This window comes from Scyliorhinus torazame, chromosome 7 (genome assembly GCF_047496885.1).
Source record: "Scyliorhinus torazame isolate Kashiwa2021f chromosome 7, sScyTor2.1, whole genome shotgun sequence".
Lineage (NCBI taxonomy): Eukaryota > Metazoa > Chordata > Chondrichthyes > Carcharhiniformes > Scyliorhinidae > Scyliorhinus > Scyliorhinus torazame.
The window spans coordinates 181,097,220-181,116,994 of NC_092713.1; the positions used below are offsets into that span (position 1 = coordinate 181,097,220).

General features: G+C 49.6%; 1 protein-coding gene across 1 annotated transcript in view; it reads right to left on the reverse strand.

Moving 5' to 3' along the window:
- The window catches only part of LOC140427372 (putative ammonium transporter 1), a gene marked incomplete at its 5' end in the record, with an annotated part of 149,111 nt that overhangs the window by 76,672 nt on the left and 52,664 nt on the right, over positions 1-19,775 (reverse strand). The window contains one exon of the mRNA XM_072512919.1: positions 9,860-9,983. Within this exon, the coding sequence (XP_072369020.1) occupies positions 9,860-9,983 (124 nt within the window). The remainder of the gene's footprint in view (positions 1-9,859; positions 9,984-19,775) is intronic.

The following is a 19,775-nucleotide window of genomic DNA, read 5'->3' on the forward strand; positions in this document are numbered from 1 at the left end:
TTTCCTGCGGCTGACCCCAAACCCAGGTGTGATTTTTCTTTAGCAGAAGGTGCAAAGGGGCCAGCGTAGTTGCCAGATTGGGGAGGAACATCCCGTAATAGTTTACGAGACCGAGAAAAGAACAAAGATGCGAAGTGTCAGTCAGGGCGGGGGCCTGTTGAATTGCACGCACCTTCTCTGCGACGGGGTGCAAACCTTCACGGCCCACCCGATAACCTAGGTAGACTACTTCCTTTGCCTGAAATACGCTTTGCTGCAAGCCGTAAGCCTTGAACTGGTTTATGTGAAACCACGCAGACTTGCCATTGGGATATGTAATCTTGTGTACCGAGGGGCTGACTTTGTCCGAAATGGTGTACGGTCCGGAGAATTTAGGGAAAAGGAATGAACTGGGGTTGCATAGGGAAAGCATGACTTGCTGCCCTACCACAAACTCAGTGGCGTGTACTGTTTTGTCGAAACAAGCCTTGCTCTGTTTCTTCCTGGTTCCAAGTCTCACAGCTGCTGCGAGTTGGGCCACCTTTATGTTCTCTAACAATTGTTGAACCGCATTTTCATGCATGAGGGCTGTGACTGCGGGACTGGCCAAATCCAGTCCGAATAAATACTCAGTGCCTTTCATGGGGCGTCCGGTCATGAGGATGTGGGTGGTGTACCCTGTGGACGTGGATACCGTGTTCCTTATAAACATTAAAGCAAATGGGAGAACTGAATCCCAGGTGCTGTTATTCTGCTGAACCATTTTCCTGAGGGTGGCTTTTAATGTCCTGTTCATCCTCTCTACAATACCACTTGACTGGGGGTGGTATGCTGTGTGAAACTTTTGTCGAATGCCGAAAATCGTGAGGACGTTTTTCATTACACGTCCAGTGAAATGGGAGCCTTGATCGGATTCTATACTGCGGGGGAGACCCCATCTTGTAAAGTTGTGGTGTGTTAATATTTTAGCCGTTGTCTTGGCCGTATTAGTTCTCGATGGAAATGCTTACACCCATTTTGTGAAGGTGTCTATGACCACCAACAGATACTTATAATCATTTCTGCAAGGAGGTCCTATATAATCTATCTGGAGATTTGTCCAGGGTCCATTAACGGGACGGGTATGACTAAGTTGAGCCTTTTTCGCATATCTGTCCGGATTGTTCTTGGCACAGATCAAGCAATTCTCTATGTAGTGGGTAACATTGGCTTTTAAATCAGGCCACCAGCAGAGCAGCCTGAGGTGGGCTAGGGTGGGTTCAATTCCTTGGTGTCCATGAGGCAGAGGGGACCGTTTAAAAGGTCGCTGCCTGGGTGAGGTAAGTACTGATTAACTACTTACTTACCTTGCAGGCCCAGTCGATTTCAGCAGGAGCGGAGCAGGCTAGTCCATTTCAGCGGGGGCAGTGCGGAAGTGATTTCTGGGAGGTAAGTCTCTCCTTTAAATTTAAAAAATTTTTTTTTTTAAATTTTAGTGTTTAAGGTGGGAACAGGAAGTCGACCCGCGGACTTCTGGGAAGACCCTCACCAATAAATTCTGGTGGAGACGAAACCCGAGACACTACACGTGTAGTGTCTCCCACCCGCCCTCCTCCTCTAACCTAATAATAAAACCCATTGGTGTGAGGTAAGTACCATATTTTATTATTGTTATTAATATTTTTTTTTTGTTTTTAAAATTTAATTTAGTTGTTAGCCAGATCTTGGTAGAAAGTTAGAGGGATGGCAGGGAAGGGAGTGCAATGTTCCTCCTGCAGGATGTTTGAAGTGAGGGATGCCGTTCGTGTCCCTGCTGATTTAACCTGCAGGAAGTGCTGCCATCTCCAGCTCCTCCAAGACCGAGTTAGGGAACTGGAGCTGGAGTTGGAAGAACTTTGGATCATTCGGGAGGCAGAGGGAGGTCATAGATAGCAGCTTCAGGGAATTAGTTACACCAAAGATTGGAGACAGATGGGTAACTGTAAGAGGGACTGGGAAAAAGCAGTCAGTGCAGGGATCCCCTGCGGTCGTTCCCCTGAGAAACAAGTATACCGCTTTGGATACTTGTGGGGGGGACGACTTACCAGTGGTAAGCCATGGGGTACGGGCCTCTGGCACGGAGTTGTTGCTCAGAAGGGAAGGGGGGAGAGGAGCAGAGCATTAGTAATTGGGGACTCGATAGTCAGGGGCGCAGATAGGAGATTTTGTGGGAGCGTGAGAGACTCACGTTTGGTATGTTGCCTCCCAGGTACAAGGGTACGTGATGTCTCGGATCGTGTTTTCCGGGTCCTTAGGGGGGGAGGGGGAGCAGCCCCAAGTCGTGGTCCACATTGGCACTAACGTAATAGGTAGGAAAGGGGATAAGGATGTCAGGCAGGCTTTTAGGGAGCTAGGATGGAAGCTCAGAACTAGAACAAACAGAGTTGTTATCTCTGGGTTGTTGCCCGTGCCACGTGATAATGAGATGAGGAATAGGGAGAGAGAGCAATTAAACACGTGGCTACAGGGATGGTGCAGGCGGGAGGGATTCAGATTTCTGGATAACTGGGGCTCTTTCTGGGAAGGTGGGACCTCTACAGACAGGATGGTCTACATCTGAACCTGTGGGCACAAATATCCTGGGGGGGGAGATTTGTAGTGCTCTTTGGGGGGGTTTAAACTAATGCAGCAGGGGCATGGGAACCTGGATTGTAGTTTTAGGGTAAGGGAGAATGAGAGTATAGAGGTCAGGAGCACAGATTTGATGTCGCAGGAGGGGGCCAGTGTTCAGGTAGGTGGTTTGAAGTGTGTCTACTTCAATGCCAGGAGTATACGAAATAAGGTAGGGGAACTGGCAGCATGGGTTGGTACCTGGGACTTCGATGTTGTGGCCATTTCGGAGACATGGATAGAGCAGGGACAGGAATGGATGTTGCAGGTTCCGGGGTTTAGGTGTTTTAGTAAGCTCAGAGAAGGAGGCAAAAGGGGGGGAGGGGTGGCGCTGCTAGTCAAGAGCAGTATCACGGTGGCGGAGAGGATGCTAGATGGGGACTCATCTTCCGAGGTAGTATGGGCTGAGGTTAGAAACATGAAAGGAGAGGTCACACTGTTGGGAGTCTTCTATAGGCCTCCAAATAGTTCTAGGGATGTAGAGGAAAGGATGGCGAGGATGATCCTGGATAAGAGCGAAAGTAACAGGGTAGTTATTATGGGAGACTTTAACTTTCCAAATATTGACTGGAAAAGATACAGTTCGAGTACATTAGATGGGTCGTTTTTTGTACAGTGTGTGCAGGAGGGTTTCCTGACACAGTTTGTTGACAGGCCAACAAGAGGCGAGGCCACATTGGATTTGGTTTTGGGTAATGAACCAGGCCAGGTGTTGGATTTGGAGGTAGGTGAGCACTTTGGGGACAGTGACCACAATTCGGTGATGTTTACGTTAAGGATGGAAAGGGATAAGTATACACTGCAGGGCAAGAGTTATAGCTGGGGGCAGGGAAATTATGATGCCATTAGACGTGACTTGGGGGGGATAAGGTGGAGAAGTAGGCTGCAAGTGTTGGACACACTGGATAAGTGGAGCTTGTTCAAGGATCAGCTACTGCGTGTTCTTGATAAGTATGTACCGGTCAGGCAGGGAGGAAGGTGCCGAGCGAGGGAACCGTGGTTTACCAAAGAAGTGGAATCTCTTGTTAAGAGGAAGAAGGAGGCCTATGTGAAGATGAGGTGTGAAGTTTCAGTTGGGGCGATGGATAGTTGCAAGGTAGCGAGGAAGGATCTAAAGAGAGAGTTAAGACGAGCAAGGAGGGGACATGAGAAGTATTTGGCAGGAAGGATCAAGGAAAACCCAAAAGCTTTCTATAGGTATGTCAGGAATAGGCGAATGACTAGGGAAAGAGTAGGACCAGTCAAGGACAGGGATGGGAAGTTGTGTGTAGAATCTGAAGAGATAGGCGAGATACTAAATGAATATTTTTCGTCAGTATTCACTCAGGAAAAAGACAATGTTGTGGAGGAGAATGCTGAGCTCCAGGTAAATAGATTAGATGGCATTGAGGTACGTAGGGGAGAGGTGTTGGCAATTCTGGACAGGCTGAAAATAGATAAGTCCCCGGGACCTGATGGGATTTATCCTAGGATTCTCTGGGAGGCCAGGGAAGAGATTGCTGGACCATTGGCTTTGATTTTTTGTCATCATTGGATACAGGAATAGTGCCAGAGGACTGGAGGATAGCAAATGTGGTCCCTTTGTTCAAAAAGGGGAGCAGAGACAACCCCGGCAACTATAGACCGGTGAGCCTCACGTCTGTAGTGGGTAAAGTCTTGGAGGGGATTATAAGAGACAAGATTTATAATCATCTAGATAGGAATAATATGATCAGGGATAGTCAGCATGGCTTTGTGAAGGGTAGGTCATGCCTCACAAACCTTATCGAGTTCTTTGCGAAGGTGACTGAACAGGTAGACGAGGGTAGAGCAGTTGATGTGGTGTATATGGATTTCAGCAAAGCGTTTGATAAGGTTCCCCACGGTAGGCTGTTGCAGAAAATACGGAGGCTGGGGATTTAGGGTGATTTAGAGATGTGGATCAGAAATTGGCTAGCTGAAAGAAGACAGAGGGTGGTGGTTGATGGGAAATGTTCAGAATGGAGTTCAGTCACAAGTGGAGTACCACAAGGATCTGTTCTGGGGCCGTTGCTGTTTGTCATTTTTATCAATGATCTAGAGGAAGGCGCAGAAGGGTGGGTGAGTAAATTTGCAGACGATACTAAAGTCGGTGGTGTTGTCGATAGTGTGGAAGGATGTAGCAGGTTACAGAGGGATATAGATAAGCTGCAGAGCTGGGCTGAGAGGTGGCAAATGGAGTTTAATGTAGAGAAGTGTGAGGTGATTCACTTTGGAAGGAATAACAGGAATGTGGAATATTTGGCTAATGGTAAAGTACTTGAAAGTGTGGATGAGCAGAGGGATCTAGGTGTCCATGTACATAGATCCCTGAAAGTTGCCACCCAGGTTGATAGGGTGGTGAAGAAGGCCTATGGAGTGTTGGCCTTTATTGGTAGAGGGATTGAGTTCCGGAGTCAGGAGGTCATGTTGCAGCTGTACAGAACTCTGGTACGGCCGCATTTGGAGTATTGCGTACAGTTCTGGTCACCGCATTATAGGAAGGACGTGGAGGCTTTGGAGGGGCTGCAGAGGAGATTTACCAGGATGTTGCCTGGTATGGAGGGAAAATCTTATGAGGAAAGGCTGATGGACTTGAGGTTGTTTTCGTTGGAGAGAAGAAGGTTAAGAGGAGACTTAATAGAGGCATACAAAATGATCAGGGGGTTGGATAGGGTGGGCAGTGAGAGCCTTCTCCCGCGGATGGAAATGGCTGGCACGAGGGGACATAGCTTTAAACTGAGGGGTAATAGATATAGGACAGAGGTCAGAGGTAGGTTCTTTACACAAAGAGTAGTGAGGCCGTGGAATGCCCTACCTGCTAAAGTAGTGAACTCGCCAACATTGAGGGCATTCAAAAGTTTATTGGATAAACATATGGATGATAATGGTATAGTGTAGGTTAGATGGCTTTTGTTTCGGTGCAACATCGTGGGCCGAAGGGCCTGTACTGCGCTGTATTGTTCTATGTTCTATGATTGTGATGGAACTGACAAATGATCTGGTTCCTGTCCTGGCTGGGAACTATATAAATGCCATCCTTTAAAATCACACCGTCATGTGTGGTTATTGCATTCTTGTATTTATCATACGGGGCTGGGAAGATACCCTTTAAAACGTCCCTGAAGTTTCTCGTCCTCTTTCTGTGCCTTCGCTAGATTCTGAATGTTGGTCTGTGAAACCTGAACTGCGTTTATTGGGGTGCTTTCGGTGGGGTTCCAAAAATAACCATGCCTGGAGCCTGCCTTCACTAGGGCGTCTGCTTAAACGTTACCAGGGGGGGGAAGAACGGTGATGACTGCGAACCTTAATTATTCCATATTTTCTATCCTTCGCTGTCTCTAAGATATGGCGGAGTAATGGGGCTGAGGGTAGGGGTTTACCATCCACGGAATCAAATCCTCTCGTTTTCCATCGGGGTAGGAGTTCCGTCAAACTATTACATACATACAATCTGTCCGAATAGATGTCAGCTGGGGTCGGGAACGAGTCGGGGTGGTCTACAATATAAGTGATTGCTGCTAGCTCTGCTGCCTGTGAGCCTATGTGTGCTGGCAGCTTTAATGCAATCTCATCTAGGGCACGTCCCTGTGCGTCCTCTACGTAAATACCGCAACCAGTAATTCTCTTTCCATTTAACACTGTGGAGGAGCCATCCACATAAATCTTCAGGGGTGCGCACGTTTCTGTGGGCTGGGGTCTCGGGGGTGTACTACCTTTTTTCCTGGGAGGTGTTTTGGGAATAAATGGGCCTGTGTTCTGTTTTGTGGTGATGATCTCATACTCATGAGGGGTGCCTGCATACTGCAAATTATCAGCAAGGAAGGTGTGGGTCTTGGTTCTTTTCACTGTAATGCCCCGTCCCTGTAAAAGAAGGGTCCAACGGGCTGCGCAGATTTGGCTGACTGTGCCATCCTTAAGTCGGCCGTCTAACAATAGTTGTGTCGGGGTATGTTCTGTGAGGATGGTGATGGGGTTGAGTCCTGTAATGTAGGCGAAGTATTCTACTGCCCAAAAAACTGCGAGTAGGTGCCTTTCACAGGCAGAAAATCCTTGCTCTACGGGGTCTAACACGCGTGAGACGTATGCTACCGGGCGTAATTGGTCATGGCGTTCCTGGAGGAGCACAGCCGAAAGGGTTCGGTCGGTGCTTGCAACTTCGATTGCATATGGGGAATGTGGATCTGGCACCTGTATTGCGGGGGCTGTGCTGAGTGCTTTTTTTTAAAGCATCCACGGCATCTGTATGCTGTGGAAGCCATTCCCAAGGTGCCTGATTCTTGAGAAGTTCGGATAGGGGCGCTGCTTTAGTGGCGAAACCATCAATATGGTTTCAGCAGTAGCCAACCAGTCCTAAAAATGACCGGAGGGCTGAGACATTGTGGGGAAGGGGCAATTTGACGATCGAGTCAATTCTCTTTTGCTCGATCTCGCGTTTACCATGTATGATCACTTTCTCTTTCAAAATCTGGGCCTTCTTGGAGTTGACTTTACAACCAATTTCTTTTAGGAGTCCTAGGAGTTCGGCGAGAAGCGAAATGTACACGTTGCACTCTCATGCAGTGTCCTAACTGTCCACAATTGTAACATTCCTGAGCTTAGGGCTGGGGTGGGCTGTTCCTGCCCTCATTTACCCATGCGGGGTTCTGGTGCGCTTTAACTGGATTCGTATCTGCCTGCTCTTCATCGGGTTTTATAAATGCGATTTTGCTTTGGACTGACTGCTCCCAAGCGCGGAACAATCTCCTCAAAACCCATTTCTCGTTGTGGGCCTCATCTGAGGGGTCATAATTTGCGCAAGCTTTCTGTCCTGCGTCTGTTGCGTGTGAGTCGAGGATTTGAGTCCATTTGGCCATATTATCTGGGGACAAATGGGCGCAGGCTAACTCTCTGAAAACTGCTGTGAAGTGTATCCACAAGCGTCCAGCAAACGCTGTGGGGTGCTCTGTTTTCTTTTGCCTACACTTGTTTAGGCCTTCTATAGGGTCTCCTCTGTTGTAGCTGATTGCATCAAGGATCACTGTGTTCACCTCTTGGAGTGTGCCTCCTCCTACATTCTGTGGGTCGGGAAGGGCTGCCACGGCTGAAGGGACGAGGCTTAAAACTGGGAGCTTCACTTGCTCCTTTTCGTCCATGGTAGCCTGCTATTTGACTTTTGCTCTACCTTTAGTCCGTTGTGGAAGAATGGAGTGCTCGTAGGGCTGCTTTCAGATCATTGCCCTGTTTCTGCAATTTCTCAACTTTTTGCTCGGTCTCTTGTCTTACCAAGACCGCACGTTGCGTGTCCTGGTAGGCCTTATCGTATTGCGTTTGGAAGCTACTCAAATGCGCGAGACAAGACTGGTGTGCCCTCTTGGTGTCATCCACCTCTCTGTCCCTTGCTGCTAACTGCTCTCTTAAATCTTTATTCTCCTTCTCTACTTCGTTTATGTCTACTGATAATGGCATAGTGTAGGTTAGATGGCTTTTGTTTCGGTGCAACATCGTGGGCCGAAGGGCCTGTACTGCGCTGTATCGTTCTATGTTCTATGTATTTCTGTCTCTCTCCTCTATCTCTCTATGTAGCTCCTCTGTGCCTCGCAATTGTGCGAAGTAGGACACGATTGCCATCGGCTTGCAAGCTTTCCCGCAGCTCTTCTTGTGGATGTCTGACAGGTTCTCCCACCAAGTATGTCCTATACTCCCGGGACCTGTTTCCTCATTCGCGCAGAATTCACTCCAAAGGGGCCATCCTTTCCCTTTGAGATATTTCCTGATCTCAACTTCTCAAACGGGACACTATCCTACTCTACTGGTCGCTGAGACCTCGAATTCCTGGGGGTTCATAAGGTATTCCATTGCCTTCATTGCCATTTTCTCTATCTAGGTTCTCTACTGAATTTGGAAAAGGGCGTGATAAAGTGGTGATGTAAACACGGGTACGGCTTACGCTAATTTCCGGCCTACAAAACTCCCGACAGTTTTACGCAACAAAATCTCTCAGGTTTACCTTATATCCCTGTTAGTACGCATGCATTAACACACTTCCGAATCTCAGAGGCTTGATCAATACTGTTCTCACGCTTGTGGTTTTTCTGTTTCCAATTGGATTCCAATTCAAATTTGGGTTCTCTCGGAGGTGTTAGGCCACTTCTAAATCGAGTCCCATCACATGTTGGCAATAAATGTTACTAACTTGCTGTTCTCTCTTAATTTGGCTCTGTTTAATTACGTTTGCTCAACAGTCGCCAGGTATCTTTCGATATCGCCACAAGGTTCAAAACCGAATACTGATCAAAGACTCGATACACCAGTTAGTAAGTTCAATGGCAATGCTCATTTATTTACACACAGTCAAATCTACTCATGCATAAAACTCTACGACCTAAACTATCACTATTACTTAAAGCCTATACTTAGCTTCGGGTGCCCACTCAGTCAGAGGAACAATGGCCATTGCTCGGTTCTGAGGCTGCTGGGTTGAGCTGTTTCCAGGATAGCAACTAGGAGCTTCTATCGCGTAGCATGCGTTGACTTGGAACTTACTTGGTCTGGTGTAGCTTTGGTGGGTCTCTACTCGCTGAGAGCCAAGGCCAAGAGAGAGATCCTCTCTTGGGAAGTCCTTTTTATACCCCAAAAGGGTTTTGCGTGCTTTTGGGCGGGCCTTGAACTTGGCCCCAATTAATTGGGCCGTTTCCCATTTGTCCTTATCGATTTTCCTCCAATAGAGGGGTGGGTTCCCTGGTTGCTAGGTGGCCGTTGGTCTGCTTTGTTTTAGTCTCCTCTGGCGCCGGGATGTCTGTCTTAGCATTGTTTACCTAAATGTTGCCTTTTGTTCCTGGGAATGGCTCATTAGTATGTAGATGGTTCTGCAGTATCGGTCCTGTCTGAGAGCTACAGCTCTAATCAACAGACAGTCCTTGCACCTGCTTGCTTTTTCGGTATTGTCCAATTTTCCCTGCATTCTTTGCAAGTGTCCATTTTGTAATCGGGACGTGGCCATCCCAGATGGCTACAACTTCAAATCCTTTCAGTGGGAATGGCTGCGGAGCAAGCCGGCCAAACAACATGGGGTGGGGTGGAAAGCATTGACTTTTATGAGTCTTATGTTTTGATGCAATTTCCCCCCACCTACCTCTGTAAAATCTAGTTGTTAAATTTGTTTCTTATTCCACAGATACTGATTTCAGCATTTTATGTTTTTATTTCACAGCAAAATAATTAATAACATACGTTGTAAGAGTTCTATGAAATATTAAAATATCCATAAACCTACCTTGTTCTATTTTTGGAAATGGCTTTAGAATTCCAACAAATTTCAGCAAGAGATATACAAAACCCATAACAAATGTAGTCCAAACCATCACAGCACAAATTGCAAGACAATTATATTCAATAGTCTGCAACAAATGGAAATAATTCTTTCAAAACATTGAGCATTATTTTGATACAAAACTTGACATATTGAGTCACTATTTCAATCAACTGATTGAATGTACAATTGTTATGTATCACAAACTTGTAAAGCTAATTCTGAAGTTCAGAGGCATGCATATTACACAATGTCTTTTTTGAAAGGAAATCAGGTGGCACACAGCAACTGAACCAAGGGAGAGGAGCACCCACAATAGAAGCCTGTGTCATGTTGGACAATGTTGACAAATCTTTGCACACATATTTTGCACACAAAACATACATACAAACTTAAGAGTGGCAAATGGTTTGAAACACACTGCAAACATGATCATTCTGAAGAAAAATTGATTTTAAAATAACAATTACATATACTCCTTCTGCAAGAGGTATGTTGATGTCTCAAGAATTCTCTAGACTGAAGTATAATTGATGTGTTATGTGCATAATCTGTTCAAGGAATTGTGTGGACTATTGCACTGTGATTTCTGTCCCATTATTTATGTATTCATACACTGCAAACATCCAAATTTTATTTCCATAACATTACAAAAATGTCAGCGTAATAGAATTACATAAAAGTTTGCATCACGAAAATGACTCATTCAACCAAATAGGTAAATGACAGTATGCTAGTTTCATACAAGCTATCTCCCACCCACATCACTGCATGAAAATGTTTCTCCTGAATTCCTTGTTGGTTTTACTTGTGACTCTCTCATATTTACAGCCATTATTTCTGGTCTCTCCCACAGGTAGAAATGACTTCTGTACGTCTACCCTACCAACCCCCTTCATAATTGTAGAACATTCTCTCACCAACTCCTCAGACTTCTCGGGCGAGATTCTCCGACCCCCCCGCCGGGTCGGAGAATCGCCGGGGGCTGGCGTGAATCCCGCCCCCGCCGGTTGCCGAATTCTCCACCACCGGATATTCGGCGGGGGCGGGAATCGCGCCGCGCCGGTTGCTGGGCTCCCCCCCGCAATTCTCCGGCCCGAATGGACCGAAGTCCCGCCGCTAAAATGCCTGTCCCGCCGGCGTAGATTAAACCACGTACCTTACCGGCGGGACAAGGCGGCGCGGGCGGGCTCCGGGGTCCTGGGGGGGGCGCGGGACGATCTAGCCCGGGGGGTGCTAGATCCGCGGGCGGGCCTGTGCCGTGGGGGCACTCTTTCCCTTCCGCCTTCGCCACGGTCTCCACCATGGCGGAGGCGGAAGAGACTCCTTCCACTGCGCATGCGCGGGAATGCCGTCAGTGGCCGCTAGCGCTCCCGCGCATGCGCCGCCCGGAGATGTCATTTCCGCGCCAGCTAGCGGGGCACCAAAGGCCTTTTCCGCTAGCTGGCGGGGCGGAAATTCGTCCGGCGCCGGCCTAGTCCCTTAAGGTTGGGGCTCGCCCCCCCAAAGATGCGGAGCATTCCGCACCTTTGGGGTGGCGCGATGCCCGTCTGATTTGCGCCGTTTTGGGCGCCAGTCGGCGGACATCGTGCCGTTTCTGGAGAATTTCGCCCCTCATTTCCAGAGAAAAGAACATCAACCTGTTCAGTCTTTCCTGATAGTTGTTCTGGTAATTTTCATCATAGCCACTGAAAATGACAATGACGCTTTGAGTATGCACAATTGCCACTCATTCTCACACAGGATTTTATCCTCCCTAAATTTAGCTAGTTTACTAATTAAACCCCTTTTTCATCTTGGATGTCTTCCTACCATTTTTAATCTCTTCTTCCAATGTCCTGTTGACCTTTTTGATATCCCTGGTCAAATCTGATGCAAATTAACTGTTCAACGTGGTGAATTTCCCAGAAGTACTGCTGCTGCTCCCCCGGAAGAAAGGTCGGTCACAAACTGATTTTAAAAGGAGAGTAGTGGCAGTTGCTGGGACTGCACCAAGGCCCACAAAGAAGTGTATTATACCCAACCTTAGTGAAAAAAGGGCTCACCAGTCTTGCCAGCCTTCCAAGGCCCAATGCATTATAGAGGTGGAGGCGGATTAAGATCCTTTATTGCCACTTAACTGGGCAGTGAGTGCCTCAATAGACCTAAGGAAAGGTAATCCCCTGTATTATGGAGACCAAGTCAGGGTTTGTGAGAAGTTGGTGGGAGGACTGAGTAAAATACTCTAGAGCGTAGACCTCAACTGACCAAAGGCACAGCCACCACTAATGAGGCAAAGGCACTAAAAACAGAAATTGAATTAAGAGCTGTGAGGGCCAAGGGTTGGCGGGGTTGGGAGTTGCACTGCTTCAAGAAGCTCCACAGAAAAGATAAGCCATTGAAAACTTTAAGGAAAGGGATGTATTGTCAAATGGAAACATTGGGGAACCAGAAACCAATCATGATCAGTGCGGATGAGGCAACAGTGAGCAGGACATGGTGTGAGTTAGAATATGAAAGCTGGTGAAGAGGCAGATGCACACAGGGCTGGCGATATAGTGATAAATTTAGGAAATTGTTATATATTATATTTTGATACTTATTGTAGTAATGCTATTAAAAACCCTGACTTAAGATACATACAGGTAGTATGTTTGTTAAATCTATGATTACGGGGTTATAAAGTGAGGTAATCATCGGTTTCAACTATTTACAGATAGATGGCAAATGGAATATTGGTTTGATTTTGGAGGATTCCTGGAGTGTAGATAATTTATGAGGGATGATGCATAGTCCTGGATAAACAGGTCATGGAACATCTTACTGGGCGGAGACTGAAGAATGCATTATTATGTAATTAAGGGGTGAGGCCAGGTCTATCTGTTGTTTTGCAGTTTCACAGCTCCTGGACCACATCAAATACAATGAAGTGCTTTTTGTTAGTTTCAAAGCTGGCTACTTCGAAGCCACTCACGCGTGAAGGAAGATGAATGAAAAATGCAGACAGCTGTGTGTGAAAATTGTTAATCATAACCTAATAAAAGCAATTTCACAGAGAAATGAATCAAATGCTTGCAGATCAAATATCTGAGGGGGTTTAAAACCAGCTGACTGCTTTTTTCTGTCCAGGAATTGACACGTGCTGCTTTCTCTGCCTGAGCCAGCAGCTGTATTGTACAGGTGAATTTTAAAGCAGTGATATTTTTCACTGCCTCTACCTGGACTGCTCTCTAGCTTCCAGGCAACAGTCTCTCTTATTGGGGGGGGGGGGGGGCTTTCAGGCAGGAGTCTCTTTTATGGGGGGGTCTCTGGTGGGGGTCTCTGAAATTACAGGGTCTCTCATGGGGGTCACTCTAATTGGGGGGTTCTCTGGTGGGGCTCTCTCTAATTGGGGGCCTCTGGTGAGGGTCTCTCCAATTAGGAGGTGTCTGGTGGGGGCTCTCTGGTGGAGGGGTAGGATCACTCTCATACTGTCGGGGGAGGGGGCAATACTGAATTGTATTGCGGGGGCAGTCCGCTCAAAGTGGCGGCCCAATAGCGGGATGCATAAATTTGCACGGCAAAGGATTGGGACTCGTTTCCTGAGAGCGGAAATCAGGTGCGATTCAGCTTTGGTGAGAGTGTATAGAACGGGATTTTCCATCGGCCGACGCCGGAGTCAGGAAACACAAATACGCAGAGGATTCGGCATCAGCCGAAAATGGAGGTTGGCTCCGGGCACCCGACTGAATGCAACGCACTGTGTCTGCCAGAGAGAGGGTGTAGTGAGGGTTGACCAGTTGGTTTGACCTCCGGGACCGGGTTGTCCGGGCTTGGACTGCCTGCAACGCAGCCACCTTGCTGCATACCCAACTGATCACCCACTGAAGCCCACCCAAACTTCCCCCAACCCCTCCTTCCACCCCACATATCCCCACGCACAAACAGGCACCACCCACCGGTGGAGCATCACGTGACCCACCCAAGGGCAACAACCATAGTAGCCCGGATAGGAGGGTGCCAGATGGGGACCACAGAGCGTGCCTGTAACATGGATGGCACATTGCTGGCGGAGATGGGTGCCGGGGCTCAGAGGCCCCCGTGGTGCCGGCCACCGATGGGGCCAGGGGTGCGTTGCAGAGGGCAGAATGCCGGGGGAACGGCCAGGGGTGGGTGTGAGGATGGGGTAGGAGGGAGGGGGGGAGGTGGTCGAGCAGGGGTTGCAGTGCAGGCCAGGACCAGCGTACGGTCTGTTGAAACTGTTTGTGCACGGGGGTACCCACCATGCTAATATGTCTGCCTTTCACCTGCAGACAGTGGATTTCGGAATCCAACTAGGAATGGTTGCCGCCGGAGCCCTGGGCAAAGTACTGAGGCTGTAAGAGCAGGAGCTGCTCAGGGAGGGCCCAGAAACAGCGGAGCTTGGCCCAGAGGCACAAGAGCCAGCTGATGCGGATGGAGAGCTGGCCGCCCAACTGGCCAAGGAGGAGGTGGGAAGGAGACGCGCATTAGACCTCGTGTGTATCGCTAGCACCTGTCATTCGAGGACTTGCCGGACTAGGCATACCGTTGAAGACTCCGACTGAGCTTGGAGACCGTACAGCATATCTGCCGGATCAAAGTGCACCTGAAACCACAGGGTATGGGGAGGTCACCAACCCACGGTGGGCGTCAAGGTGATGTTCACCCTGAACGTCTTTGCCACGGGGTCGTTCCAAGTAGGGGTTGGCCCCTGGGTGACAGGGGTTATCCACTGCGCTCGTGGCTGATGACGCTTATCTGGAGGCCACAGACCACAGACCGACGCGGAGACCCGCTACAACAACGCCCATGAAACGACCAGGAGATGATCGAGTGGTGCATCGGCGTCCTGGTTCAGGTGCCTTGACCACTCTGGAGGGGCCCTCCAGTAGAGTCTCCCACATTGTGGTGTCCTGCTGCAACCTCCACAACATCGCACAGCAGAGGGGCGATATGCTGGAGGAGGAGGATGAACGCCAGGCTTCGTCTGCCGAGGGCCAGGATGGGCAGGGCATGGGGTCTGGGCAGGTACAGGAGGCCGCACAACGTGTGTGCCAGGGCTGGCGCGCACAGAACGCCGTAATTGCCTCCAGGTTCGCCGACTAAGAAGCCTGGCCGATGGCAGCATGAACATCCCGTCCCACCCCCACTCCCCTGCACCTGCTATCCCCTCTGTGATTCCTACCTGTCTCACGAAGTGGTGCAGGCACTGGGTTGGTTGTAAAAGTGGGTCTGGTCCATGGGATGGAGGATGATGACGATCCACTCTATGATGAACTCTGGTGCTCCATGGGGGTTGGGGGTGGGAGGAGGTTTGGGTTGGGACGGGTGTGGTACCGGGTACCGGGAAGGTGAGCGGTGGCTCAGCTGGAGGCCCTGGCCCGTGGCACCCTCCAAAGGTCACCCTTCTCCCTATTCAGCACCCCCTCTCCAGCCAGCCCATCCCTCACAACCTTCTGATAGAGCACCAGGGCAGGTTGAAACGTTGGTGAGCAGTTTTATTGTGAACAGGTGAACCTGTATCTACAGATTTGTGCCGTAACCCCTAACGCTATCTTGTGTGCTGCACTGTGCGGCGGTGGTCCAAGGCACTGAAATGTTCTAGCACCTCTACTGCGGGGGTCACTGGTATGGGCCCCATCACCGCTTCCACCCTTGGGGTGCCTGATGGCCCCGGGCTACTCCTTGGGATAGGGGTATGGCCGGAGGCGCTGCCAGTCCTGGAGGCCCAGAGTCTCAATGCTCGTGGCCATGGAGCACAGAGACTGGGCCATCTCCCTTTGGGAGTATGCCACGTCCCTCTGTGAGTTTCACAGGCAAGCCAGCGCATGGGCAATGCCATCAACACCCACAACCGTGACCCGTTGTCACTGAGCCATGATCTGGAGCACCACTGCAATGTCCAGGTGGCCTTGGAACATAGCTGCCTGTGACAGGGCAGCCCTGTCCTGTACCTCAGCCACTACCGCACAGAGTGCCCCGGGCTTTGGACATCTTGACCCATGGTCAATAACTTCGCTCCCAAGACTTCCACCAGACACCATCCTTTGCACTGTTGGCCTGGGTGGCCTGGTTGGCACGCATGGTCGGCACCGCCTCCTGCCCTGCAGGCGGTTGGACTCCTCCAACTGCATCTACAGGCGCTGGATGGTTGCTGACAACCGCTCATGTAGTCCCTGGCTCTCAGTCTGCATCTTCAGCATCCATGAGACCGCAATTTTCAGAAGCCTGAGACCTGTCTGGACAGCAGCTAGACATTGGGGTCAGGGCACCCTTCGACCGTCTGCCCCCTCGAGAGTTCCTACCTGCACCTGATGTGGCACTGCACATGTATGGTGAACACCAGATAGTGCCCCAGGAACCTCTTCACTAACATGCCCAACCGAGGGGAGTGCCTCTGGGATGGTGGAGGGTGTTGGAGACAGCTGTGACGGGAGATTGGTGTCACCCCCGGACTGGTGCTTCAGGGTATCACGGACTGGCATTTGGGGGCTCGTGCCGTTGACTGTTGCTGCCTCCTCGCTGGACGTGTCCTGAGTTTGTGACTGGAGAATACCAGAAGGGTCAGTCTCGTCGCCAGGTGATCCTGCAAGACACAAGACATGACACATGGTTGGATCGCGGGTTGGTGGTGTGGTGTGGGGGAGGTAGGGCGGTGAAAGGGAGATGATGTGTGAGTGGTGGGATGCTGGGATTGGGATGGTGTAGGGGAGTGGTGTGGTGTGGGGGAGGTGGTACGCGTGCCATAGGGACACCGCAACTCGCTTGGTTCCCCGATGTCAATTTCCGCCTCAGTGACTACCCTCTCCCTGGCCCACTGATCAGATCCAGTGCCCGCCACTCCACGACGGTGAGGGGCCCCTTCCAGTCTTCTCCCTCTCCCTCCGGTTATGCGCCACCTTCTCCTCGGGGGCGGGGGGGTGGGGAGAGAAAATGCAGTGTTAGGCAGTCCGACGCAGGAAGAACAGGGGGTTGGTAGCTGGAGGGATCTGTGAACAAGCGGGTAGTATGGGTGCTGGCATCTGGCGCAGGGTGGGGGTTTGGTCGCTCTCTGGTGACAGGGTTACTGGTTTGTGAGACAGCGGTTGGTGCCAAAGGAAAGGTGCTGGCTAGTCACTGTGGCCGCCCTGAGGAGGTCATGCAGCTTCTTGCGACACTGCTAGCCGGTCCTGGAGGTGAGGCCCACGGCCTCTGCCCAGACGCAATGTATGACGGCGCGTGGGAGCATCCTTCCCACCCTGGGGATCAGGGTGCCCTATCTCTCCTCCATGGTGTCCAACAGGATCTCGAGCTCCGCATCTGCAAACCACGATGCCAGTCTTTGGGCTGCCATCTTGTTGGCTGGAATGAGTGTGTGGGGAGTGGAGTTCTCATATGCGGCTGCAGCTTGTTAGCCTTCCGAGTACCTAGGCGAATCGGACACCGTTTTTCATTTGAATTGCTCTAGTTCCATGTGGCGCCGGTGCCAGCCCATTAACGGATCCTGAATTGCACGGGACCAGCACCGATTCTGTGGTCGTGGAACACCATCGATTCAGTCCCGGCATCAGCGCTTAGGGTGGGATTCTCCAGCCATGCCCACCACCTGTACATGGTCCGCATCCCGCCCGTGTCGATCTTGCAGTAGGCCGGGTGGGAGAATCCAAATGTGAGGTAATGCATTTTGGAAGGTCTAATGCAGGTAGGGAATATACAGTGAATGGTAGAACCCTCAAGAGTATTGAAAGTCAGAGAGATCTAGGTGTGCAGGTCCACAGGTCACTGAAAGAGGCAACACAGGTGGAGAAGGTAGTCAAGAAGGCATACGGGATGCTTGCCTTCATTGGCCGGGGCATTGAGTATAAGAATTGGCAAGTCATGTTGCAGCTGTATAGAACCTTAGTTGGGCCACACTTGGAGTATAGTGTTCAATTCTGGTCGCCACACTACCAGAAGGATGTAGAGGTTTTAGAGAGGGTGCAGAAGAGATTTACCAGAATGTTGCCTGGTATGGAGGGCATTAGCTATGAGGAGCGGTTGAATAAACTCGGTTTGTTCTCACTGGAACGACGGAGTTGAGGGGCGACCTGATAGAGGTCTACAAAATTATGAGGGGCATAGACAGAGTGGATAGTCAGAGGCTTTTCCCCAGGGTAGGGGGGTGAATTACTAGGGGGCATAGGTTTAAGGTGAGAGGGGGAAGGTTTGGAGTAGATTTACGAGGCAAGTTTTTTTACACAGAGGGTAGTGGGTGCCTGGAACTCGCTACCGGAGGAGGTGGTGGAAGCAGGAATGATAATGACATTTAAGGGGCATCTTGACAGATACATGAATAGGATGGGAATAGAGGGATACGGACCCAGGAAGTGTAGAAGATTGTAGTTTAGTCGTGCAGCATGGTCGGCATGGGCTTGGAGGGCCGAAGGGCCTGTTCCTGTGCTGTACATGTCTTTGTTCTTTGTTCTTTGTTCTAGTCACTGAAACAAAGAATCCAGCCCAGTCTCCCAAATGGAGAATCTTGCCCACTGATAACATAAAGGGTAATAGAACAAAGAACATAGAACTTTTTAGCACAGTACAGGCTCTTCGGCCGATGATGTTGTGAAATGAAATTAAATGAAAATCGCTTATTGTCACAAGTAGGCTTCAAATGAAGTTACTGTGAAAAGCCCCTAGTCGCCACATTCCGGCGCCTGTTCGGGGAGGCTGGTACGGGAATTGAACCGTGCTGCTGGCCTGCCTTGGTCTGCTTTCAAAGCCAGCGATTTAGCCCTGTGAAACTAAAATCAAATCAACCTACTCCCAATCATTCTAGTGCACTCCATATGCCGCTCCAATAACCGCTTGAAAGTTCCTAAAGTGTCCGACTCCACTACCATAGCTGGGAGTGCGTTCCACGCCCCAACCACTCTTTGAGTAAAGAACCTACCTCTGACATCCCTCCTATATCTTCCACCATGAACCTTATAGTTATGACCCCTTGTAACAGCTACCCGAGGAGGAAAAAGTCGCTGAACGACCGCTCTATCTATCCCTCTCATCATCTTATACACCACAATTAAGTCACCTCTCATCCTCCTTCGCTCCAATGAGAAAAGCCCTAGCTCCCTCAACCTTTCCTCATAAGACCTACCCTCCAATCCAGGCAGCATCCTGGTAAATCTTCTTTGCACCCTCTCCAATGCTTCCACATCCTTCCCATAATGAGGTGACCAGAACTGCACACAATACTCCAAATGTGGTCTAGCCAAGGTCTTGTACAGTTGCAGCATAACCTCACGGCTCTTAAACTCAATTCCCCTGTTAAGAAATGCTGACACACTATGGACTTTCTTCATGGCTCTATCCGCTTGGGAGGCAACTTTCAAAGATCTATAGACATGAACTCCGAGGTCTCTCTGCTCCTCCACATTCCTCAGAACCTTGCCGTTAACCCTGTAATCCGCATTCAAATTTGTCCCACCAAAATGAATCACCTCACACTTATCAGGGTTAAATTCCATCTGCCACTTTTCAGCCCAGCTCTGCATCCTATCAATGTCTCTTTGTAGCCTACAACAGCCCTCCACATTATCCACTACTCCACCAATCTTGATGTCATCAGCAAATTTACTAACCCAACCTTCAATTCCATCATCCAAATCATTGATAAAAATCACAAATAGCAGAGGACCCAGCACTGATCCCTGTGGTACACCGCTGGTAACTGGGCTCCAGGATGAAAATTTACCATCTACCACCACCCTCTGTCTTCTATGTGATAGCCAGTTACTGATCCAATCGGCCAAATTTCCCTCTATGCCATGCCTCCTTACTTTCTGCATGGGCCGACCATGGGGCACCTTATCAAACGGCTTACTAAAATCCATGTATACGACATCAACTGCTGTACCTTCATCTATGTACTTAGTTACCTCCTCAA